At 40.5% G+C, this 27,416-nt stretch overlaps 1 protein-coding gene and 1 pseudogene across 1 annotated transcript in view; both read right to left on the bottom strand.

Moving 5' to 3' along the window:
- Positions 1 to 3,818: 3,818 nt before the first annotated feature.
- Positions 3,819 to 6,560, bottom strand: LOC122449612 (annotated as a pseudogene).
- Positions 6,561 to 6,712: 152 nt separating this feature from the next.
- Positions 6,713 to 27,416, bottom strand: part of CAT (catalase) — a 35,908-nt gene continuing 15,204 nt past the window's right edge. Inside the window, exons 4-13 of the mRNA XM_043481430.1 lie at positions 26,644 to 26,774; positions 26,086 to 26,190; positions 25,377 to 25,502; positions 20,928 to 21,119; positions 20,312 to 20,464; positions 16,586 to 16,724; positions 13,788 to 13,918; positions 10,403 to 10,510; positions 8,585 to 8,668; positions 6,713 to 7,419 (exon numbers count right to left, since the gene is read on the bottom strand). Coding sequence (XP_043337365.1) covers positions 7,354 to 7,419; positions 8,585 to 8,668; positions 10,403 to 10,510; positions 13,788 to 13,918; positions 16,586 to 16,724; positions 20,312 to 20,464; positions 20,928 to 21,119; positions 25,377 to 25,502; positions 26,086 to 26,190; positions 26,644 to 26,774 — 1,235 coding nt within the window. The 3' untranslated portion in view covers positions 6,713 to 7,353. The remainder of the gene's footprint in view (positions 7,420 to 8,584; positions 8,669 to 10,402; positions 10,511 to 13,787; positions 13,919 to 16,585; positions 16,725 to 20,311; positions 20,465 to 20,927; positions 21,120 to 25,376; positions 25,503 to 26,085; positions 26,191 to 26,643; positions 26,775 to 27,416) is intronic.

Below are 27,416 nucleotides of genomic sequence, written 5' to 3'. Positions count from 1 at the left end.
TGTACCCTATTTTACACCCAATAGTTGGTTCTTCCCATTCCTCCACCTCTGTTTTGCCCCCTCCCCCACTAGCAACCACTAGTCTGTTCTCTCGGACCTGTAAGTCTGCTTATTATATTCACTAGTTGGTTGTATTATTTAGATTCCACAAGTAAGTGATATCATACAGTACTTGTCATTCTCTGACTTATTTTACTAAGCATAATGATCTCCAGGGCCATCCATGTTGCTGCTAATGGCAAAATTTCATTCTTTTTATGGCTGAGTAATACTCCATTGTACATATGCACCACATCTTTATCCACTCTTCTGTCAATGGACACTTAGGTTGCTTCCATATCTTGGCAATTGTAAACAATGCTGCTTTGAACACTGAGGCGCATGCATCTTTTTGAGCCAGTGTTTTTGTTTTTTTCAGATATATATGTAGGAGTGGAATTGCTGGGTCACATAGTAATTTTCTTTTATTTATTTATTTATTTTTTTGAGAAGCCTCCATACTGTTTTCCATGATGGCTGCACCAATTCACTTTTTTTTTTTCCATATAACCAGATGGTTTTACATTTTGAAATTGGGACCCCTGTCCAAGCCAGGTGAAGAGGAAAGTACCATGTTGATGCACTGGACCAAACCTCTCAGTCCAGTAGAAAGAAGACTGTCCAGGAAATTGGCAGTTATCTAACAGGAGGGGAGCTAGGAGCTTTCAGGCTATGGGCTTGGCAGTGAAAAAGCAGAGCCAAATACCTCCGGGGAATGACAAGGACCTAGGTGGGGGCCCGGCAGGAAGCAGTGGACTATACACTCACCACCTAAGAGATTCTGTCCCCTCACCACAGGTGGGCCTCAGGTGATTCAAAGAACAAAAAAATGAATCCTTCTGCTACTCAAAAAGTTCTCCTTCTGTAAAACCATTAAACTAGCTCTATCTCTGTATGAGTTTCCAAGGCTGCCTAAAAGTTAACAAATTCGGTGACTCAAAACTACAGAAATTCATTCTCTAACAATTCTGGGGGATGAGCCCAAAATGAAGGCATCGGCAGGGCCACGCACTCTCCATAAGCTCTAAGGAAGACCCCTTCCTTGCCCCTTCCAACTTCTACAGTCTCCAGGGGTTCCTTCACTTGTGGCTGTAAAAACGCAATCTCTGCCTCCATCTACATAGGAGTTGCCCATTCTCCTCTCTTTCGGTCTCTTAAAAGCTGACCTTGGAGTTTAGGACCCAGTCCGGGATGATCTCACCTGGCCATGCCATGCATGCGTGCTCAATCATGTCTGACTCTTTGTGACCCCAGAGACAGTAGCCCACCAGGCTCCTCTGTCCATGGGATTCTCCAGGCAAGAATATTGGAGTGCATTGCCATTTCCTTCTCCAAGGGATCTTTCCGACCCAAGAATTGAACCTACATAGGAGAAGTCTCTTATGTCTCCTGCATTGGTAGGCAGATTCTTTACGCTGTGCCACCTGGGAAGCCGGATCTCATCTGGAGATATTTGCAAAAACCTTTTCTCCAAATAAAGTCACCTTCACAGGTTCCAGAGGTTAGGATATGGATAGATTATTTTAGGGACCATCATTCAATCCACTGTACTCCTTAAAATGTGAGTTTTACTTAAACATAGATTTTCATAATGTAATTCATCCCAGAGCAGAAAATATAAGGGATATTTAAAACACCACATTTAAACAAACAATAACAAAGCAAAACAACAAAAATCAAAATGACAATGCAAAAATCACTTACCAAACAGCCAAATGTTAAAAAAAAAAAAAAGACCACAGTGGAGCTTTCTATATGCGCGTGATTAAAATTCTCAAAAACTCAAAAGTACACAGAACTTTTTGAGTTCACATCTATTAACCTTTCACATCTTTAAAAGCTCTGATGAGGATTTTAAAGCCTTCAGTGTGCCCTATAAGATTGTTTAAAATAGAATCTGGCCCTTTGCCTTTATCATGAGCTAAGAGGCAAAGAAATGGCCAAGAAGCTTGCCCATTGTTTTTCTTTCAGGAAAGCAAGTGCTAAGAAATTTTGAAAACTCATTTCTATAGCAGGGCTTACAATTAGAGTCCTGTCCTTTTACCTGGGGAAGGGAAAAAATTAATGTACTTTAAACTAAAATTCTGACATTGAATTTGAAAGCAACAAGACGATTCTTCAACGTTTCCCTAAGTCCAGACCAACCCTCCTTTTCGAACAGTAAATAACAGATTTTAAATTACCAGCAGATTTTTAGAGAGTGGTGCGTCAGAAGCTAAGTGAAAATGTCTTTTAAGAAGGTGAGAATGTGAGAAACAAAAAGACATGTCCATACAAAAACACATACACAAATGTTCATAGCAGCATTATTCATAGTAGCCAAAACAGTGTAAACCACCCAAATGTCTGTCAATGGATGAATGGATCACTAAAACACAGTTTATCCATACAATGGGATATTATTTAGCAACAGAAGACAATGAAGTACAGATACATGATAAAACATCTAAGAATCTTGATAACATTATACAAAGTGAAAGAAGCCAGCCACTGCAGATCACATGTTGTTATGATTCCATTTAGATAAAATGTGCAATGTAGGCAAATCTATAGACAGATCCGTGATGGCCAAGGGTTAGCGGGCAGGATTAAGTTGGTGGGGGGGATGGTGCATGACTGCTAATGAGTACAGAGATTTTTAGGGGGTGACAGAGATGTTCTAAAATTTATTGTGATGTTGACTGCGTAACTCTGTGCATATGCTAAAAACCATTGAATCATACACTTTAAAGGGATGGTATGTGAAGTCTATCACCAAAAAACAGCTGGGTTTCTTTTTTTAAAGAAAGTGTCAATGATCAACTGTGTCAAACACAGCCGAGAGGCTATGGAAGGTAAGGATGAGAATGGACTTTGAGCTTTGGGCCTGTGTGTGTATGTGTGTTGTGTGGCAAAACACACATAAAATTTACCATTTTTTAACTGCTTTTAAGTATACAGTTCAGGGGCAAATATATTCACGCTGTTATGTTACCATCACCACCATCCACCTCCATAACTTTTTCATCTTCCAAATGAAACTCTGTACCTATTAAATAAGAATTCCCCACTCCCCTCTCCCCCAGTCCCTGGAAACCACCATTCTATTTTCTGTCTTTGTGAATTTGACTATTCACTATTATACCTCGTATAAGTAGAATCATACCACACTTGTCCATCTGTATCAGACTTATTTCACTTAGCATGTCTTCAAGATTCAGCCACGTTGCAGCTGAATTTCCTTCCTTCTTAAGGCTGAATAATATTCCACTATCTGGATATACATCTTGTTTATCCATTCACCACCTATTAATGAACCCTGAAGTTGTTTCACCTTTTGACCCTGATGAATAATACTTCACATCATACACATATCTCTTCAAGTCCCTGCTTCCACCCCTTTGGGGGATATACCCAGAAGTGGGACTCCTGGATGGGACCATTATCGGATTTTAGTGGCACGGAAGTCACTGGTGAACTTGACAAGGGCAGTCTGCTTGTAGGTTCAAGAAAGGACAGAGAGAGTGAAGATAGCAAGTAAAGGCAGTTCTTAAAAGACATTTTTTCAATAAAAGGGAGCAGAATAAAGGGAACAATAACAATAAATGTCATTAACACTGCTGTATGCTATATATGAAAGCTGTTGAGAGTAAATCCTAAGAGCTCTCCTCATGAGAAAAAAAAATTTTTTTTTATTTCTTTAGTGTTGGATCTATATGAGATGACGAATGTTAACTAAAATTATTAGGTTGGTGCAAACATAACTGCGGTTTCGGACTGTGATTTTTAAATCATTATAATTAGGCTCAAACATACCTTTATTAATCAAAATAAGAACCACTACAATCAACACATTTTTGCCAATGAAAAATGTTTGCTTCTTCCTGTAATGTAAAAATCCATGCTACAGGATTCAACAAACTCTTGGAAGGCATTTTCTGCATTCTGCTGGCTATGGAAGCATTTTCCCTGCAAAAAGTTGTCCCTGCAAAATGCAGATTTCAGTGCATCTCACCGATTTGCTGAGCATACTTCTCAGATGTAATGGTTTTGCTGGGATTCAGAAAGCTGTAGTGGATCTGACCAGCAGTAGACCACTGAACAGTGACCAGGACCTTTTTTTGGTACAAATTTGGCTTTGGGAAGTGCTTTAGAGCTGTTTCTTGATCCAACCACTGAGCTGGTTGTTTGTCACTGGCTGTCATATAAAATCCACTTTTAGTCACATGTCACAGTCCAATCCAGAAATGGTTGTTGTTGTGAAGAATAAGACAACACTTCAAAATGATGATTTTTTTTAAATTTTAAGTCAGCTCATGAGGCACCCTCTTATTAATTAGGCCTTTTTACCTTTCTAATTTGCTTCAATGCTGAACGACCACAGCGTGGCTGACATTGAGTTCTTTAGCAACTTCTCGGGTAGTTGTAAGAGGATCAGCTTCGATGATCCTTCCAATCGGTAGTTGTCAACTTCTGATGGCTGGCTGCTACGCTCATCTTCAAGGCTCTCATCTCCTTTGCAAAACTTTGCAAAACCACTGCTGCACTGTACATTCGTTAGCAGTTCCTGGGTCAAGTGCGTTACTCATGTTGCGAGCTGTCTCTGCTGCTTTGCAACCCGTTTTGAACTCAAATAAGAAAATAGCTCAAATTTGCTTTTTGCCTAACATCATTTCCATAGTCTAATGTAAATATAAAATAAACAGCAAGTAATAAGTCATTATCAAAAAATAAAGTGAGAAATGCACATTAAAATTATGTATAACATAATCACATTAGGAATGTATCCCAACATCAAACGGCAAATTTCAACAATGCAAAAAACCACAATTACATTTGCACTAATGTAATATTATTTTGACCTCACCACACAACATATGGAATCCTAGTTTCCCAATCAAGGATCAAACCTGGGCCCATGACTAGAGCATCAAGTCCTAACCACTGGACTGCCAGGGAATTCCCATTAATTAAACTTATTGTGATAACCATTTCATTATTTATGTGAGTTGAATCATTATACTGTACACCTTAAATTTATACAGTGCTCTATGCCAATTACATATCAATAAAACTGGAAAGAAAGAAAGGGAAAAATAAAATTCAAAGAAGTTAAAACTCATAATCAGATAGAAGCAAGCTAATGAACAGGAGATCTAAGTAACTTTTTTTTTAACACAATCAAGACATGTTTATACTCCTACCAGGGCATAATATTGTGAACACTTACACTGAGATTGCAGGACTGCTGTAATTTTTTTTTCTAACACATCATGCCATCTGCACACATAATAAAATAATCCAGTAGCTAACATGCTAAACAGGACCTGTAGTGAAGGGCACAGACAGCTCCCCAAAGGGAGCCTCAGTTATGCACAGTGATGAAAACTGGAAGCAATTTTCCAGCTAATGGTCTGCCAATGACCACTTGGAACAAGTTGGCACTGTATATCATGCACCTCATTTAAAAATCCAGAGCAAACTAAGATTTTCCAAAGCCGGTAATCTTGACTGAATGGGTGGTTTTCCAGTTAATCTGGTTAATCTGTCAATGCAGTTAGTCTTTCTGTGAGGAACAGGCCATGTTTGTATCGACTGGCAGGACAGCAGCTTGGAAGGCTAACTGCATTTATGGAGAACCCTCAGCTGAGGCTTGCGTGAGTAACTGTAGGTTTCTGACTTCTTCACACACCTTCAGCTGGAGCACCTGTTGCAAGATGAGCTGCCGGAGGTTCTCCTGGGCGATCCCCACTCGCTCAAGCTGTTTGTCTGTAAGTCTCGGCAGGGCTCGCCCAGTTATGTCACGCTGTTTGAATGACTCACTGTAGATCTGATACTGATTCGGACAATGTTTCTTCAGCCACTTGCAGACATCCTGCTGGGTCCACAGAGCCACTGGTTTTGGCAGCTTCACCGTAGCCGACTTAGTTGTCTCGGCTTCCGTCTGCAGTCACTTGGGGGTTCCTTTTTGGTCAAGCACCTTCTGGAAAGTTTTATTTTTAATGGATTGAGACTCAACACCTTTGCCTTCAATTTGTAGTTTAATACCTTCACCATGGGCAGGGTGATCAATTCCCCGTGGATTCAAACCGCAGCGGAGAGCTTCCACAGCCATTCTCTCAGAGCTTCCCTAACGCATGCATAATTTTCTTGGCGGAGATACTCCTCCTGCCCCGCGATCCCACCCCCTCCTCGTGTTTTCGCCTAAATATTCTGAGCTCATCTGCTCCAGGACCCCTAAGTAACTTTCAAAACTGGGAAATTTGCTGTTTTTCCCAATAGAATAAAGTTCTGGTCCCCTGTACCTCAGAAGCTGTATATAAAGGCTATTGGTTTAAATAAATAATACACTGTCCTTGTGAAACCAGTATTTTCAATTTTAAGGGTAAGTATCTGGTAACAGGGGGCATCCCTGGTGGCTCAGCAGTAAAGAATCTGCCTGCCAATGCAGGAGACACAGGTTCAATCCCTGGGTCAGAAAGATCCCCTAAGAAGGAAATGGCAACCCATTCCAGTATTCTTGCCTGGGAAATCCCATTGACAGAGGAGTCTGGCTACCGTCCATGGGGTCACAAAAGAGTTGGACATGACTAAGCAACTAAACAACAATCTAATAACATGATATTCAGATTAAGAATCTTGAGACACTTCAAGTTATATATGGAGACTAAAGAAATCAAACACCAGTCTTCTATTTTTATTTACAGATTATTTTATTGGAAAAAGAAAAGCAATTACAAATAGGCCTACTGCAAAATCAGTGCTGTATCAGGATAAATGTAATTCAAGTTTTAAAAAATCTGATTAATTCAAAGCAGGAATAAACATCAAGCCATGATGGTGCTGAAGTTATTTTCAAAAGACACCAATGTGTCCTTCCTCATGGGAACCTAGAAAAATTAAACTTTCTCAGTAAGTTATCTTTATCTTTTCTTCTTATATAATTACAGTCATATTTTTATAAAATAGGCCATGAGATGATATGTAAACATTAATGTCACCAAGACTTTTTCTTGTCAAATAAAATCATATTTCTGCTAGAAACTTTCATTCTAGTCATTTTAAGTGAATAATCAGCTGTCAAAAGCAAATACATGTTTCTTTTAAATGATTGTTAAGCCCTAACCTTCATTCACCCACAGGAAAGTAGTATTAAAAGCCATTGCTACATCATTTGCTATAGAAATCTGGATTATCATTTTACAGACACAAACTTGCATTTGCATGTCTGGCGCAGGAGAATCTTCATCCAGCGATCAGTGGGTACAGGTGTGAACAGCATGCTTTGCTTCATAAGCGGACGGCAATGTGGTGCAGGATCAGGGCCCCCGACCCTCAGAGATTAGCTTTCTCCCTTGCAGACAAGTGAGACCCATGCTGCACATAGGTGTGAACTGCGTTCTGTTTCAAAAGGGCAAGACCAGCAGGTTAATTAACTCACTCGGGCAGAGACTCAGTACTTATTTCTGCTTTCATCTGTGCTCAAGTGAAAATAACAAGGCAGAATTTGTCCACCTTAGATTGTCTTATAAGCATATGTGCTAAGTCGCTTCAATTGTGTCCAACTCTTTGCGACCCTATGGACTATAGCTCCTGTGGAGTAGGAGATGACAACCCACTCCAATATCCTTGCCTGGAGAATCCCATGGACAGAGGAACCTGGTGGGGTCGCAAAGAGTTGGACGTCACACACACACACACACACATACACACCAGAATCTTTTATGGACACACACACACCAGAATCTTATATGGACACACACACACACACACACACACACCCCAGAATCTTATATGGACACATACACACACAGACACACACATATACACCAGAATCTTTTATGGACACACACACAGACACACATACAGACACACACACACACACACACCAGAATCTTACATGGACACACACACACACCCCAGAATCTTATATGGACACACACACACACACACACACCAGAATCTTATATGGACACACACACACACACACACACACACACCAGAATCTTACATGGACACACACACACACACACACACACCAGAATCTTACATGGACACACACACAGACACACATACAGACACACACACACCAGAAACTTACATGGACACACACACACACACACCAGAATCTTACATGGACACACACACACACCAGAATCTTACATGGAAACACACACACATACACACACACACACACACACACACCAGAATCTTACATGGACACACACACACACACCAGAATCTTATATGGACACACACACACATACAGACACACACACACACACACACCAGAATCTTACATGGACGGACACACACACACACACACCAGAATCTTACATCACACACACACACCCCCCAGAACCTTATATGGCCCAGGGCTTAAATGAAGAGGTTGCGCTTTCCAGGTGAGCTCTTTATGTCTCAGCTGAGACTGTGAACAGCTGCTTCAGAAACTGAATGGCTGCCCTGAGGAGAATCACTGTCAGAGAAAACCCCACTGTGCCTCTCCATGACACACACCCTCTGTGTATCACACACACACACAGCCGGGCTGCTCTGGGCTCACCTTAGGTTTCTCCTCATTGTATTTGTCCAAAAGAGCCTGGATGCGCGAGCCATATTCAGGATGGACATCACTGAAGTTCTTAACCTGAAACCAAATGAAGACCATGTGAACATCACCCTAGCCCCCTACCACACCAGCCCCTAGTGTCTGCTTCACGGGACTTACTCCAGAGGGGACGAGGGACGCGTCCACAGGAGGCAGAGCCACACAGCATTTCACAACACGGAGCAGGACTTAGGTCCAGGGTGTGTACTGGCTGAGCAGCCCTGAATAAGTCATTCGCCTGAGCTTCAACACCCACGCCTCATGGAATAGGTGAGACAGTCAAGTCTACCTCATGGAGTTCAGTATCCACTCCCATAAAAACAAATGAGTCGATTAAATCTACCTCGTATGGTGAGAAAAATGCATTAGGAGGTGAGCTATATTTACAGCAGGTAAAGAGCGGACCTCGGAGGAATGCAACAAGTTATAGTGATTTGTATTAGCAAACGGGCCCCAACACTGCCTGAATTTACAGTTAGCTGTATACACCAGGTATAGGGTAGATAGCTGGGGGGAAGCTACGGTCCAGCATGGGGAGCTCAGCTCATTGCTGACCTAGACGGGAAGGATGGGGGCCAGGGTTGGGGGGGTGGCTGAAGAAGGAGGGGATGTATGCATCCATCCCTTTGTATGTATGTATGCATCCAATCCCAGTCGCTTTGTTGTACAGCAGAAACGAACACAACGTTGTAGAGCAGTTATATGCCAATAAAAAATAAAGTGAGGTGTACAAACACTGGCCCGTGCTGGGCAGCTCTGCACACTTCAGGAAAGAATTCCTGACCAGGGGCTGATCCCTAGCAGACAGCAGGAGGTAGGACATCAAGAACCCACAGAGGCCAGGCAGCTTTAGCGTACGTGAGAGGAGAAGGCCAAGAGTTTGAGCCCAATTCTCTGCTTACAAACAGTCTTACTCGTTCTTCTAAGAAAGATGAGAAAAAACCCGGCCCATCTATCTCAAAGAGCAACTGTCAGGCTCTCTGCCTGAGTGAGACAGTGAGAAGTACCAGTGTGCAGGGAATTAAAGGGTTATCTTTCATACACATACTCATCAAACATGGTTTATAGCGCCCTGCCTGCAGAGAAAGCGCCTAGAACACGCCCCAGACAGCTACCCTTATGAACAGAGAAGCGGCAGCCAAGAGCCAAGGGAAGGGCAGCAGCGGTTCCGAAATTTATGACAGGCTGACCCCGGGGCAGCCAGGAAACCAACGGTGAGCACACAGCACAACGAGCTACCATCAGGAGTGCCCTGGGACACCTTCGCTCAAAAGGTCAGCCTGAGCCTTGGAAGCAGCTCAGTTTTTAACCCAGAAAACTGCATGTTTCTAGTTGCTTCTGAAGGCAGTTTGGGTATCATAACATCAAGTCGTCAGGCAGACTTCAAACCACAAAGATGTAATCTATATTTCTTATCATCTAAAGTCTAAGCAAAACTGTGGCAGGACCCACATTTTGAAACTGGACATTACTCTCTTAACATGGAACTTGGCTACAGTCAGATTGAATAGCATTAGGAGATGATCGGCCCTAAACTAAATTATTACACACTGGACAAAGAGTAAACGATTAACGGATATGGTGTATCTACTGGAGGTAAGCCACAGAAAGAACAGAATCAGAGGTTGATTGAGGAGTCATACTCATTTTTTTTAAGTTTGCTTAACTCAAGTAAAATAGAAATGACACTTGTTTTGAAGGTTTTTCTCCCACAGCGGCACTCTCCCATCCTGCCAGCAGGTGACACTGTTTGGCTTACAAAGTATCACTCACCGCTTTCTTCTGGATAAAAAGTTGTGCATCTTTGAGATGGCCTGCAATGTTCTCACACAGGCGTTTCCTCTGCTCCTCATTCAGTACTTTCAAATAGAAATCCCGCACCTGCTCATTGAAAACAAGAGGGCAGGGAATCAGATAACTATTTTATCACAAACAAAACTGACCCCAAATCCCACTTCTGAAATGAAGATGCAAGATTTCTCATTGCTATAAGAATGAAAAAAGGCTTTGCAATTTAAGAAGAATTTGAAACTATTGATGAAACTGTCACATGTTGAGTTCCTCACTTTTTGTTTTAAGTCAATCAGGAAGATAACAGGGAACTTCCCTGGCCGTCCAGTGGTTAAGACTCCACGCTTCCAATGTGGCAGGCATGGGTTCAATCCCTGGTCGGGGAACTGAGAGCCCATATACTGCGGGGCATGGCCAAAAAAAAAGGAAGATAATAGCTCATAACTTCTTTTTAATGTCTTTTGTGGTCACTGCCTATAAATCTCTTATAAATAAAAGGCAGTGTAGCCTACAATTAAAAATGCCACCACACCCTAATACAGACAAGGACAGAATGTGCTGTCATCAAATGCAAGCTGAGCACAATACAACCTCTGTTCAGTTCACCAAGAACCAAAGAGGACACACCCTAACTCATTAATTAGGTTTGTAGCTACTCAGAAGCCAAGATTTCTTAGAGAAGACAGATGTTAATAGTGGTATTTCGCTTACATTACTGAGTTTACTTCTAAAATGAATATCAGAAGGTTAAAATTAAAAGTTAGAGCAAAGTAATACGTGTGAGTCCTAACAGCCTCTGCTCATTTCTGAAATCAGCCATTCCTCAGTTATCGCTCTGACTCTATTCAACATTTCATTCATTCATTCACTGAGCAAATATTTATTACTCACATACCTATAATGCACCAGACACTATTCTATGTACTGTTCTACTAATGTTTATAAAGTCCAAAAACATCAAATTATCCAAGGTAGCAAATTTATAAAATATCAAAACTTTACAGTTTTTATAAGTTACCAAATATCAGAATATAATACTATTTTTAAAATTTGAGCAAACTTTAAATCTTATATTAAAGTTTAAAAATCTTTAGAGTTTTAGGTATTAACATAATCCAATCAAAGTACTGCATGTGGAAAGATCTAATTAGACACTTCTTTAAAGAAGATATATGGATGGCCAACAGACATGAAAAAAATGCTGAACATTGCTAATTATTAGAGAAATACAGATCAAAACTACAATGAGGTATCACCCCACTCCAGTCTGAATGGCCACATCATAAACTCTAGTGACTCAAATAGTAGAGAATCTGCCTGCAACTTGGGAGACCCAGGTTCGATCCCTGGGCCGGGAAGATCTCCTGGAGTAGCAAACGGCAACCCACTCCAGTATTTCTGCCTGGAGAGTCCCATGGACAAAGGAGCCTGGTGGGCTGCAGCCCATGGGGTCACAAAGAGTCGGACACGACTGAGCGACTAAGCCCAGCACAGCACATGCGTGGCCAACCACCACCAATCACACACAGCTCGGCTGCTCGCTACAGGAGGGCATGGACTCCAGAAGGGAGACAGCTGTTCCACTCTATAACCAGATGAGGATGCTGAGCTAATCTACCCACTCCAACACTTTAACCACAGACCTTTAAGAGCACGACCAAATTTCTATTAACGAAAAAGTGACATTTTTAATAGTCTATACAAAGAGAGAATGACTTTTTTTTCTTTTTAAGTGTAATATGTCTGCAGTAAGGGTACCAAACGTAAGTGTGAAGTTCACTGTGATTTTTCAGGGGACACTGATGTGTCACAACCACCCAGATCAAGAGAGAACACCACTCACATCTCAGAAATGCCCCTACCATACCCCTCCTCCCAGTCCCCCTTCTCCAACTGACTCCCCAGTCGTTTTACTTCTATTATTATAAATGTTTTTCTTTACTTCTCTTGGAAATGTACACAAATGGAATCACGTGGTCTATATTCTCATTCTATTGTTCAATTTCATGTTTGTAAGATTCATCTGTGTTACTGCTTGTTGGAATACTTCATTAGGTTTCGCTTCTGTACACTGTGGGAATATACTACGGTTTATTTATCCAAGCTTTTGTTGATGAACACTTAGATGATATGAACAAACTGTTGTACCTGTCTCCTGCTGCGCATATGTACACATTTCTATTTGGAATCTATGTTTAAGAGTGCACTTACTAGGTCAAAAGACACGTACATGTTTAGCTTCAGTGGATACTGACAACCAGGTCTCCAAAACACCTGAACCAATTTACACTTATGTGAGAGCTGTTTCTTATTTTGCAAATACTTGGTACACAGTCTTTTTAAGTCTCATCATTCTTGTGCATTTGTAGTAGTGCCTCTTTTTAGTTTTACTTTGTATATTCCTGATGACTAGTGAAATAAATGACCTTTCTGTATGTTTTCCAGTCATTTGGATACTTCTTTTGTGAAGTGCCTATTCAAGTCTTTTGCCCACTTTTCTTTATATTCATTTGTCTGACTTTTTCTTACTGCTGTGTGGGAGTTCCTTATATGTACTGTACGTGTGTTGTTTGTTATTTAGAGGAAAGCAAACTGTGGCTTGCATTCTCAATCTCTAAATGGTTTCTCATAATGAAGGGAAGTTCTTTTTTTCTCCCTTCATGAGTGAGTCTTGATAACATCTACTGCTCTGTCTGCCAGTTCAGTAATCCTCTCTTCAGTTATGTTTAATGACCTTTTAAACTCATTTACTAAATGCTTAACTTTAGTTGTTCATTTTCCAGTTCAGTATGTCCATTCAATTTTTTAATTTTATTTTATTGGCCGCACTGCACAGCTTGAGGGATCTTAGTTCCCCAACCAGGGATCGAACCTACACCCCCTGCAGTAGAAATGCAGAGTCTTAACTACTGGGCTGCTAGGGATGTTCTCTCAATTCTTTTTTTATAGATTAAAGTTCTCAATAATGCTCCATGTTGTCATCTCTTTTCTATTTTCCTAAAAATATTATTTGCAGTTATTTTAAAACCTGTATCTGACAATTTCACTATCTGGATCTCTAGCAGGTTTGCTTCTATTGCCAATTTTGTTTTGTTTTTTTCTCCCTCTTGATTTTTCAGATGTAAGGTCTTAAGTGTTGGGTATGCCTCACAATTTAGTACTGTACGCTGGATATCTGCATATGAAAAAATAAAGAGATAATCTGAGACTCTATTTTCAACTCCATCTAATATGGGAACTGAGTTATGAATAAAGATGTTGTCCCTGAATTCAATTTGAGACAAATTAGACACTTTAAAAGGGGAAAACATGCAGACATTGAGAAGAATGACCAAGCAACTCTCACAGCAGACAAAGGAGCCATTACCTGAGTGACATTGTCATCACTGGCACTGTTGAAGCGCTGTACATCCCCAGAAAAGTGGGTCCTATGTTCCAGGGCAGAAGGCTGATGCTCGGGAGCACTAAAGCTATTGGGGTAGTAATTTGGAGCCCCACCTTTAAAGGAAAACCACATACATTCACTTGGGGAGATGAAAAATGAAGTCTACAAATAGTCAACAAAATAAGAAACAAATTCAAGTGACAATTATATATGTGTGTGTGTGTGCACACATGCGTGTGTGCACATGCCATGCACATATTGTTTTTAACTCCCCATATTTAGCTATAAACAGCACCCAAATTCTTAAGAGAATACTGTCATCTGCTCGGATGTCCGTCTCCCTCTGCATCTTACAGGAGAGATCCCAAGTTCCCTTTGAACACTCAGATGGCCCCATCTCTACAATCTTCTGATGCTTACCAGGACAAATACATGTATATAAGTTTGGTTTGGCCCCCATAGAAGATGACACCCAAAGACAGATTTCAAATTGGAGGGTTTCAATCGGGCCTGGGCGTATAGTTCAAACATGGAACCACGGAATTCCTGGGAGCAGCTCAAAGTTCCAGCTCTGCTTTTTCAGTCACCAGACACACGGACTGAGCCCTGAGACGCTCGCTGACTGCTGCAGGGTGATGTCGTGGTCAGTGCTGGGTCCGGAATCTGGAATTTTTGACTTCTCCATTCCAGCACATACTACATTCACATCACAGGACTCTACTTCACTATTTCTTAAAGGTGTTTAAGATGCTTGGGGTATCTTTCCTTTATTGACTACGACTTTATTTAATTCTATTGGGCTCACCAGAAAAGCTTGTTTGGGTTCTCCGTTTAACATCTTACAGAAAAACCCAAACGAACTTTTTGGCCAACCAACCCAACAGCTTCACTCTTGCTTCTCTCTACAGATACATTTTTAAAATACTTTTTTTTAACTTTGATATTTCTAATATGTCACCACTGATTTCTCTGGACTTAGGAAAAATAATGACAAATGCAATCAAAACATGTATTAAGACTTCCAGAATAAATTATAAGGCTTTTTTTTTCTTTTTGGCATGTTTATTTTCCCAACTATACTCTGCTTCAGCTGATGTTAACAGAAACTTGCGTTATCTGAGTACACACTGCCTAAACAGAAAGGATGGCTTGAAAAAAACATAGCAAGTGGTTTGAACAAACCAGTCTGGGTTTACAATTTTACCCAGGTCCCTGCTGAAATAGACAATTCTGGGTGGATACATCACACTGTACATCACACTGACAAAGGAACCAAAAGCACATAGGAAGACAGGGGCACCACTCCCATGGAGTCCAGTTACCAGCCCAAGAAATTAATTCCAGGTCAGCCATGTCCATGTGAAAAGCAAAGTTCTCCAATAACGAGCCATCACAGTGATTTTCTGTACTAAGAATTAGTTCTTTGAACTGTGCCAGTTTGAGTAACTTTAAAATTTTACTTCCAAATAAGCTCTGACCTTTACTCAAAGTCGGAGTTGGCCTCAAGTCACTGACTATTGTGAAAGATTAAGCTTTTTCATTAAACTGCAAGGGGACAGTTCAAACGCTCTACTTTTAAAATTAGGCAAAAGGTGTGTCCAAGTAGTTTTTCATATGTACACCACTGTAATAGTAAACAAGAACAGTAAGCACGAAGCAATTACTTATTAATGACATCCCAAAATATATATGAACCACTTTAATACGGCCAGGCTTCCCTGATAGCTCAGTTGGTAAAGAATCCACCTGCAATGCGGGAGACCTGGGTTCAATCCCTGGGTTGGGAAGATTCCCTGGAGAAGGGAAAGGCTATCCACTCCAGTATTCTGGCCTGGAGAATTCCATGGACTGCACAGTCCATGGGGTAGCAAAGAGTCAGACACGACTGAGCGACTTTCACTTAAATCTACCAGTCTCAATAACAAAATAATCAAGGAATATTAGTGAAAAAAAAATCACTTTAGGATAAAAACAGAAGACAGACAGAGAAGTATCAATTACTTTGGGCAATTATACATGAACATGTTAAGCCTCAGAGCACAGAAATACTGCAACCACCCAATACACTCAGTTAGTGAACATGTAAACTTGTTGAATACTTGGAAGAGGCTTAATGATAATAATTGTAACAAAATGCAAGGCACAAAATTATATATATATAAGCTAATCTTGTGTGTTAGTTGCTCAGTCGTGTCCAACTCTTTGCAATCCCATGGACTGTAGCCAACCAGGGTCCTCTGTCCATGGAATTCTCCAGGCAAGAAGACTGGAGTGGGTTGCCATTTCCTTCTCCAGGGGATCCTCCCAACCCAGGGATTGAACACAGGTCTCCTGCATCGCAGGCAGGCTCTTTACCATCTGAGCCACCCGGGAACCTAATCTTAAATGTGTAACAAATATTCTCAGAAAAGACTGGCAAGAAACACAGCAAAATCAATGTCAGTGATAAAATTAATTAATTAAAAAAAAAAACCTGCTCCATAAGTTGCATGATACCCTGCCAAGAGCCAGTGTGAAAGATCTGTCTCCCTGCCTTTCACTGTCAGATGGACAGCAAGTAAAATCTGAGGTGGGAACTCTCAATAAAACATATAAAATAGATAAAAGTAGAGAGGGTCCTCAGGCAGCTGAAACCTTCACTGCTGGGCAAGAGATACGTGGTGGGCACAAGCAGCATGTCCCTGGGGCAGCCTGAAAACCCCTGGGCTAACGGGGCGCCCCAACCCCTGCCCAGCAGCGCCCCCCGGCACCCTCAGAGCGAGCCACCTTCTGAGGCGTACCCTGATTGTCCATCATGCACATGGGGCCGTCACGTTGGTAGTTGGCCACTCGAGCACGGTAGGGACAGTTCACAGGGATCTGGAGATAGTTGGGTCCCAGGCGGTGGCGGTGAGTGTCAGGATAGGCGAAAAGGCGGCCCTGCAGGTACAAAGGGAACAGACGCTGACAATGCGCAGTAACAGACAAAAGAGAAACTGCCCATGAACTTCACTGGCAAGCGTCAAACACAGAGCACCCCAGAGCCCTGACTGTCCGCCCAGTGAAGACAAGGTTTCTTCTCTCTCACGAAATGAGTGCTCCCCAACTGAATGGTCCTTAATCTTCCACATCGTGCAGCCAAAGAGCCACAAATCTTCACATCTCTTCTCGATCGTAACTCCTTTTTCCCTCAAACAATAAGTTAGTGCCCAGGCTTGAATTATTTCTTATTCCGGGGACTTCCCTGGCAACCCAGGGGTTAAGACTCCAATGCAAGGGGGACAGGTGTGACCCCTGGTTGGGGAACTAGGATCCCACATGGTAAGTGGTGCAGCCAAAATATAAAAAAATAAACAAGAAATAAAAATGATTTCTTGTTTCCAAGAACACATTACACTGCAAAACAAACTTGCTAGAACCCGACTAACTGGACTCATAAACTAACTCCATTCCTCCCCACTCTCTCACTCCAGGGGAGGAGTCAACCATTTGCTCTTAACAAAAAGAAGCAGATTTCTGCAAAATCAACTGTACGGGAAATTATTTAAAAAAAAAAAAACAACACCTTTTGTGTTGCAGCCTGGTTTATGTCAGATACACTGTGAGCTCTGAGACTTTCTAGATATTAACAAGGTACCACACAAAGAAAGTCATGGTATGGGACGATGGCCCTACAATGACACAAGGCCCTGAATCAAGATGAAACTAAATCACATATTTACCAAGGCAGGAGGTTGTGCAATTTCTTTCAATTAGTGTTGAAACAAAAAGCTTGATGATTAACTCCATATAAATCTTAGTATCCAATTATTTAAATATTCTCATTATTCAAAGCTCTACTCACAAGCAGGTTTCTTTAATTGACTTTATTATTGGCCTTGAATCTGAAAGAATATTCAAGCATGCGTGTGTGCTAAGTCACTTGAGTCATGTCTGACTCTTTGCAATCCCATGGACTGTAGCCTGCCAGGCTCCTGTGTCCATGGAATTCTCCAGGCAAGAAAACTGGAGTGGGTACCCATTCCCTTCTCCAGGGGATCTTCCCAACCCGGGCCTCGAACCTAGGTCCTCCCACATTACAGGCAGATTCTTTACCATCTGAGCCACCAGGGAAGCCTGAAAGAATATTCTTATATCACTAATTCTATGGGCCAGCAAAAATACAAATCAAGTTGAACAGGGCCACTGATGTGATTATTTTGTACCAAATCACTCAGGCCAACATGCTTAGTCCAGTCTTGCTGTTCCGTCCATAATCTGCTCTTGGCTGTGTGGCTCTACCTCCTATAATCATGAGGCTAAAGTAATATTCAGGGGCTTCCCCAGCAGTCTAGTGAAGACTTCACCTTTCAATGCAGAGGGTGCAGGTTCGATCCCTGGTTGGGGAGCTATTAAGATCCCATACGCCTCTCGACCAAAAAAACCAAAACAGAACACAGAAGCAATACTGTAACAAATTCAATAAAGACTTCAAAAATGGTCCACATAAAAAAAAAATCTTTAAAAATATTAAAAATAAAGTAATATTCAGATGACTGGCCATGCAACCATGAACAAAAGCACCTCTAGTCGGGATGCTGGTTGCCTCCTCCTACCCAAAGCGGACTAATCTATGCTCTAGCTATACCAATGGGACAGAAGATACGGCTGAGCCATCAGCAGCTCCTGGATATAGCCTCTGTTTTATTCTGGTTTCGTGTCACCTTGTGTTTATAAGGCATCCCCATCCCACCTGCAGGTAGAGACCTGCCAAGCCAAGGCTGAGAAATAGCAAGGACACACCCTGACCCCAACTTGAATGAAGGCCTTCCCCAGGGCCCTGTGCCCGAGCTCCTTGCTGGGCTGGGGTGAGAAAACAGAGCCAAGCCCTCCCACTCCAGCAGTCAGCTTCTCCACTCCTGATAAACTGTGAAGCACGGGAGGGAAGAAGGGCTGCCCCTGCATCCCCAGGCACTCAGGGGACAGCCTCTGGGACTCACGTTATACTACTGACTGCTTTTCACCATGCATCCCAAAGGTTTAAAATTTAATAATGTGTTGCCTTTCAACAATAACGTTGAAAGGCAACGGAAAACACTGTCCATTACTGTACAATGACTACCACCTGGTCATGCGTTAGTTCCCATCAGAGTAATTTCCAAGCCCTCCTCGCTGGCCCTCCTTTTCCAAGCCATCCTCCAACAACATTACCCTACACATTCCTGCCAAAAGACTCTTCCTAAGGCCCCACGCAGACTCTATTACTAACCTACTCAAAAAACCTTGGACAATTCCTCAATGCTCATCAAAAGGCTGACTAAGTACAACAGTCCTTCCCTGTTGTATGGCCTCCTGTTACAGCGGCCACGACAATCTATCAGTAGACAGGTATTCAACTCACAGCAGTCATGTTAAATTAAAAATTAATATAAATTTATTTTCTATAAAAGGTTCAAATGTTCCCAATGTCAAAGCAAAAAAATTACTATTTTAAAAAAACAAAGGAAACTTAATTCACCTCCATGGACAGTGACACCTGAATTGGAATTGGATGCTTACATAAGAAATAGCTGTCAAGTCACTGTGGTCTGATCTAGGGTAAAAACTTTAACCTTTGTACCATGATCATAGTCGAAAAACACAAAAGATTGACTTACTCAATAATTATTAAGCCAGTTATTTCCCCATTAATTTCTGATCCAGATAAGAATTTTTCACTCTTTGTACTCTTGAAAAAACATACTGGAAAGAGGTGAAAAAATACTGAAAGCCTAGGAACATTACCAGAGAAGGCAATAGCAACCCACTCCAGTACTCTCGCCTGAAAAATCCCATGGACGGAGGAGCCTGGTAGGCTGCAGTCCATGGGGTCGCTAAGAGTCAGACACGACTGAGTGACTTCACTTTCACTTTTCCTTTCATGCGGTGGAGAAGGAAATGGCAAACCACTCCAGTGTTCTTGCCTGGAGAATCCCAGGGATGGGGAAGCCTGGTGGGCTTCTGTCTATGGGGTCGCACAGAGTCGGACACAACTGAAGCGACTTAGCAGCAGCAGCAGCAGGAACATTACCAAAACAAACAGGAAAACCCACTGCCTTTAATCAATGGGAACATAAACTGAGCTTGTAAAAATCACCTCTGGGTCTCTTTTAACACATGCCATCATCTTCTCTTTACATGAGAAATACCAATTAATGGTAGTCCCCATCCTTGATTACAGACTGAAAAAGAATATCCCACAAATACCTAAGGTATTTCTACTACAACCTCTTTTAAATTAAGAGCCTAAATATCAAAGTTACCATATTGAGGGACTCACTATGAAATTTGTTTTATCCTGTTAACACTCATTTAAGGATGTTTCATTCAGTCCCACAGGAACTAAAGACCCAGACCAAGGTTTAAGCGATGTCCTAGTTAATTCTTCATATAAAGATCAGGCCAAATTACACTCTGTGTGTGTGTGTGTATTAACACACACCCGTGCAAGGGCACACAGGCATGTACACACAGTCCTGCCTCAGAACCTCTTGATCAACTAGGTTTACCTGAAGCATTTTGTCAGGGCTGGGCTCGATGCCGGGCGGCATGTTGCTTGGGTCAAAAGCCAACTGTTCAACCTCAGCAAAGTAATTAACTGGGTTCCGGTTTAAGACCAGTTTACCAACTGGGATAAGAGGGTAGTCGCCGTGAGGCCAAACCTAAAAATAATGTCATATTCACAATTACCAGACAACCAACAGAAGGAAATTAAAGTACTCATAAAAATATCAGCTTTCAAATACAACGAAGCAAATGATATTAAGTGAAAATAACATTGTGAATCTAATAAAATGGTAAGAACTTAAGGTAAGTGCATTGGTTGATTCTTTTGCAACAGTAAACAGGAGTAAATATTGACATTTTCCCTGGGCAAAAGTACATCACCTCATCAAAATTTGATCCCTGCTAATAACAATATATCAGGCCACCCAGATGAACTCAATAAAGTTATCAAACAGTAACTGGAAGGGAGATGCTGGTGAGCCCTCATTCACAGGCTAGGAAACTCTTAGGTGACATCAACTGTTTTGTACACAATTTATAAATGCTTGACTACAAATTTTTTAAATTAGGTGTGAAGACACTTTAAAAAGAAAACAATTTAGTTGTTAACTGACTCACCTTGGTAAGATCAAATGGATTAAATGGAAAATTTTCTGCCTCCCTAAATGTCATGACCTGGATGTATAAAGTCCAGGATGGGTAGTTGCCTGTGGCAATGGCATTGAAAAGATCGCGGAGGCCATAGTCAGGATCTTCGTGGGCAAGTCTTGCTGCATCTTCAACAGAAAGGTTTTTGATGCCCTGGTCAGTCTACAGGAGAAAACAAAGAAGCTCAAACTGAAACTTACTGGCAAAGTCATCAAACTTCAATCAGTAATTCATTGAGGGATTATGAGTGACACTATTCAAAGACTGGATTTTCCTTGTAACAGTAACTCCCCTCTTCAAATCTGACACAAGTATGAATTTATCAATAAGAAATTCTATTTGCTTATCCTGATTCTTTTCAATGTTCAGGGAATCTGTCTACACATTTTATATTTAAAATTAGTCTTTCTTTCCCTTTATGTATTCCACATTATTTGAATTTTTTTTTGAATTTTTTAAATTGCTGACATATGGTTCACTTTCAATGTTTCGCTCATATAGAAAATGCTACATTACTGTCTTCAGACAAGCCAAAACAATTTTTGCTATAAAGTATACATAACATATAATTTATCATTTTAACCATTTTAAAGTGTTCAAGTCGGTGGATTTCTCTGAGTACATATCATAAATGGAGTTGTTGGGTCATATGGTAATTCTATGTTTAATTTCTCAAGGAATTTCAAAACTGTTTTCCAGAGTGGCTACTATTTGAATGTTTATACTCATGCTATTTCAGATCAGAGAAAAAAAAATCAAAATATATTTTAAAAGTAAGCAAATGGTTAACAAAATTAAAGGACTTTCCTCCTTTTTTTGCATGAAGTAATTTTTTAAATTCCCTGTCTTATAATATCTCAAATCAACTACTGAGATTGTGCTCAGCTAGTATCCCTCTAGTCCAACTCTCTTCCTTTTTTAACTTTTTTTAAAGAAATCATAGAATCACAGTTTATAGAGCTGAAAAGAAATTCAGTATAGCCACTCAAGCAGTTCACCAACTATGAGCAACCAAAAGTACTGGGTTGGCCATAAAGTTTATTCAAGTCTTTCCATAAGATGAACCCAACTGAACTTTTTGGTCAACTCAATAGTATTAATATTCTGACTTTCAAACAAACCATTAAGACCCAAAGACATTAAGTCACTTTCACCAGAGCTCCTATTATCATCCCATCCTGCTCTTCAATAGAGTTCCCACTGCTATCTTATTTTGAAAGATCTCCCAACAAGTCAGATACCACGTAAATATTTCCTTTGCAAAAGTCACCTCTAGAAGGCTGGCCAATGTCTACCACGGAAATCCCAGCTCTCTCTAGCCAGTGGCAAGATTTTTTTCAGCCTGTTATATCTTCAGAATTAGAAAATGGAAGTCACCATCTGCAGATCACCCAGCTAATACACTAAATTGTACAATATTATTGCAATACCATTCTGATTTTAACTGAATCCCCTGGGTTTAGAAAAGCATGACCTTAGGTCAGAATAATCCAAACTGATGAATCTATTAGATCCCATGCTACCTCAGAGCCCTTGGCTGAACAGACCCGTAAGCAACCCAATCTTTCCAGGGCCACAGACAGCTGGCACTATTACCCAGTTTCACCATGACTAAACTGGAGCTCAAAGAACCTTTAATAATGTGCCAAGAGACAATTATCTAGAAGAAAGAAGATGGGAGTTCAGATTGTTCTAACTGCAAAGCCACGACCACACTAGTTGTCCCAGATACAATCACTTAGTCTTGCTCTAAGTGACACTACGCTTCTTCTTTTGGCAATTACAAGCCAATGGGTTAACCGTTTCCTGTAACTGTTCCTTGCCAAAGATTATAGATCCAAGTCATAAATATAAACAGGGATGACAGTTTTCCTGTTCGATACACCCACCTAAGCTGTTCAGATAATGGTTAAATAGGACAGAAGAAAATAGGTCCTTGGGATATCATTAAGTGGGAGCCTATATATGTCATGAGTCCACTTTTGTCTCTGCTTATTTTAGCAGCAGTATTTGGAAACAAGTTCTTAAGCAACCAGAGGTTTTTAAAATAACCTCCTAGAGTTCTCTGGCAATATTACTTATTCTAACCAACACCAAAGTCATACTATGAGAACCCGTGAAATACCTCAATTAAAAGATTCTCAAAATATTCCCCCAAAGTAACTGATATGATCTGATTGTATGAAAGCAAATGAAAAAAAAAACAGAAATTTTGGGCTGGAGGAGCAGCAGCAGCCAGGGGGCGCAGCACACCTCCCCAGCTCCCACTGCTGCCATGAGGAAGGTCAGCTCAGAAGTTGGGGAGCGGTGGGGAGAATGAGAAGCCCAAGAGGAGATCTGCAAGGCTGTCAGCTAACCCTGCTCCTGCAAAAGTGGAAATGAAGCCCCAAAAGGCAGCAGAAAAGGATAAATCTTCAGACAAAAACGTGCCAACAAAAGGCTAACGGGGAGGAGCAAAGGGAAAACAGGACAAAGTGGCTAACCAAGAAACTAAAGATGATTTACCTGCAGAAAACGGAGACACTAAAAAATGAGGAGAGCCCAGCCCCTGATGCAGCAGGAGAGAGAGAAGCCAAGTCTGATTAATATCACACATCCAGTCCTATCAGTGGTCCCTGTCTCCCTTCTTGTACAATCCAGAGGGATTTTTTTTAATCAACTATTTGGTAAATGCAAGTTTTTTAGTAGCTTTAGAAATAGTTTTAAGAAAGAGGGAATCTTGGGACTTCCCTGGTGGTCCAGTATTTAAGAATTCACCTCACAATGCAGGGGACGTGGGTTCAATTCTTGATCGGGGAACTAAGATCCCACATGCTGTGGGGCAACTAAGTCCATCTGCCACAACTAGTGGGCCCATGCGCCACAACAAAGACCCAGCACGGCCAAAGAAGTAAATAGATATTTAAAAAAAAAAAAAGAGGAAAGTATCCCACCTCATCCAATTTTTTTAAGTGTAAATGCTTTTTAAAAAAAAAAAATAAGATCATTTGCTGGTTGGTTATTTTTTGGTACGACCAGAAAATAGTGGGGTATTGAATACGGGAGGCCTTGATTGTCTTGGGTGTCAGCTTACCAACTCCATAAATGGGGATAGCTTTTCTATCCTATAATGCAAAGCATACTATATAGCACTTTGGAGTTAGTTGTGCACTTAATGTCTTGAACACCTTAAATTACCTCTCCTATGTTGTTTCTGGTAGAACTGTTCCCTAAATAAAGCAAACCACTCCTTGATCTTGGCTCTCCTTGTCAGAATCTTATGCACCCTATAACATCTTTGGTTGTGGAAGTCCAGTTTTCCCAGTAACTTTGTTAACGTGAATGACTGAAAATTCAAGTATGTAGTATATGACATTAAATTGTGAATTAGTGGGACTTATGATATAACAGCATATTAACATTTGAAGATATTGGTACTTGACATCCCGTTAAGGAAAATTTGCCTCCAAATTTTAAGCCAGAAAATCAATGAAACATTTAGAAAAGAATCACAACTACATGATTTTTTTAGATTTTTGGTACATATGTTACAATTGTGTACAAACTGAAATGTCTGTGTACTAATCCTCAAAACAACCAATAAAAATCTCATGTATGAAAGAAAAAAACAATTTTTGTTCCCTGAAATTTGTAACTGATTTTTTTATGTGTGGTGTTCACAATAAATCCTTTAACAAAAATAGATGGATGAATTTAAAAGTGAGGAGAAATATTTTTGGAAAGAACAGCATCAGATGTTGAAAATTAGAAAGAGACTGCTATTACAAACAAGAATGTCCCAATTCTGTCTTAAAGCCCTCCTGGACCCCAAAAGTATCTGTACTCAGAACAATGTACTCAGGGCTAGCAAAGGTAAAGCAAAAACGTAACACTTGACTATTTACTAACACCTGACTCTAAACTCCAACAAAGAACTCTAGGCTAAACCAGGGAGGAATTTCCTTCTACCTAGCTTGGAGGCCTCTATTATCTCTTTATCTTTGATCTAAAACCTTAGATCTTCCTTCTCCAGGGGAAAAAATATATATATCAGTATGCGCCTGCCAGCACCAGAAATGTTAAACTATAGACAGCCAGCACAAAATGAGCACTTGCCCATATATTTATGGCAGAGCTCCCAGGGTCCGAAAAGAAAAAGCCTGACTATTGATAGCCTCTGTCTGCTCTGACCCTCAGCCACATGAAGAGACCAGAGAGAGACTACTTTGTTCTAACTGGGCAGCCTGAGTGTTTACTCAGGCAGTGGCCAATAAGATAATCACAGTCCTAATCAACTAGATCGATACTTGTCATTCTTGGGGGTGGAGGTAAGGGGAAGGTGGAGAAGGCCAGGCCTTGATCCTTGCCCAATCCTCAGGAGAAGTAAGGAGATGTGGGTGGTAGGAGCCTTCCACCCTCTTCGCCAAAGGTGACCTGTACCTTATAATGGAATTTGCAATAAACTGCCTCTCCATTTGCATTAACCAGCTTGAAAGTATGCGATCCATATCCATTCATGTGCCTGTGTCCATCTGGAATCCCTCGATCACTGAACAGGAAGGAAACCTAAGGAACAGAAAAATCAAGGGTCAAATTGTTCAGTTTAAATCAAAACATAATTTTAAGACAGTCCTAAGTTTCCAGAAAGATCTCTTAATGACATGGAACATACCAGCTCACAGGAAGGGTTGCCATTTGAAAAAAATATCAAACAGAAGAATTTTAAAGCAGAAAGATTAAACATAAGTCACTAATGTCCTGACTCAAAATTCTATACAGAAAAGCTAAAACAAATCTGAAAACTAGCCTGACTTGTTCACATTCTAATTTAACAGAAAATTTGTTGGGTACTACTTTCCCCTCATTTCCCTAATATAAAGAGCTTGACTTCCTACAAGAAACTTTAATCCTTAATACTGTTAAATATCAATTGATAATGGTTCTAGTATCATGTAAGGTCCATGAATGGGGAAAGATGAATAAAATCATCATTATAAAACTCTTCAAGGACCAAGAAATCTGAGGAAGGCTCCCCAAAAGAAAGTCAAAAATCAATTCCAATAAAATATCCAAAACTGGAGAAAACTATATGAGGCAAAATTAACAGTTCCTTATCCGGCGACATAGTGAAAAAAAGAGGCCTTCCCACCTGATGCAGAGACTCAGGACGCAGGCTCCAGAAGTCCCAGACCATGTCCGGATCCTTCAGGTGTGTTTGAGGGTTTCTCTTCTGGCTGTGGATAAAGGACGGAAACTAAATGGAAAAAGAGAGGAAAAAAATCCAAAAATTAAGCTTACAGGAATTATAGTGTCATACATTGCCTATTGTTAGGTTTACAGATTATCATTTTGAACAATACAATTTTAAAATTTTAAGCTGCAAAACCCTAAAATGAAATTTACTCTCTACACGTTTTTGAGCAGACTGCCTCTTTTTATTCATTTTCCAAGTGCTGTAAGGAAAACTGGATCATTCCCATCAAGTCAGTGAACCCCAAAATGCCCAACTAAGACTAATGATAATTGTTGTAATCTGACCTTATAAAAAAAGATACTAAAAACAGAAAAAAATGTAAAAGGCAATCCAGCCAACCCCAATCCATGTTCCCTTCTTTCTGCTTTCCCTCAAATGCCAATCTATATGGAGTATTTGAAATCAATTTAAATCAACAAATATCTGCAGCGTGTGAAATAATTCATCACCTACCAATAGGGCATCCCTGATGAAGAAAATAGGGGTGTTATTTCCAACAAGATCCCAATTACCATCTTCTGTGTAAAATTTCACTGCAAAGCCACGAGGGTCACGCACTGTGTCAGCTGAGCCCGATTCTCCAGCTAGAAGATTCAAATGGGGAAAATCAAGCCTCCACTACAGTACTCTGCAACCAGGAAGCCTCAAGTCATAAAAACACTGGGATCTATCCTCCCCAACTTCTAGAAGTACATTAGGCATTTAAGTGCCTGGGTTATTATTTCTACTACCCACCAGCTAATTTAGACTGAAAAAGTAAACAAAGAAATTAGCTGGGAGAAATAAGAAAGTATATATAATAATAGCTGAAAAGATTATCCATTTAATAAGATAACTTTGTTCAAACAGGTAATTAAAATTTAAATTAAAATAACAGAAGATAGCTTTGTTCAAACAGGTAATTAAAAATTGAAGTAAAATAAGGGAAGAGAATAATTATGAAGATTAAGGCAGTGAACAAAGAGAATAAGCGAGTTGTCAAAATTATGAGGTTAATATTAAGAAAATGAGTCAAGACAAAAATTTTTATCCTTAATTTCATTTCCTTTTGCATTTCACAGTATTATAAAAATGCACAAACACAGACTCATGCAGGGGCAGAATTACTCAGGCATTGTGGTATGCTGAGATGCAATTTGATAGCTCTCACTTCTGACTAGCTCTGTAACATGAGAAAAATCACTCTCTCAGAAACAGAAATAACCCCACCATGCAAAGCATTAATA

The sequence above is a fragment of the Cervus canadensis genome, chromosome 11 (genome assembly GCF_019320065.1).
Source record: "Cervus canadensis isolate Bull #8, Minnesota chromosome 11, ASM1932006v1, whole genome shotgun sequence".
Lineage (NCBI taxonomy): Eukaryota > Metazoa > Chordata > Mammalia > Artiodactyla > Cervidae > Cervus > Cervus canadensis.
Note: the sequence above shows the minus strand (reverse complement) of the source record. Positions and strands in the feature narration are given on the sequence as shown.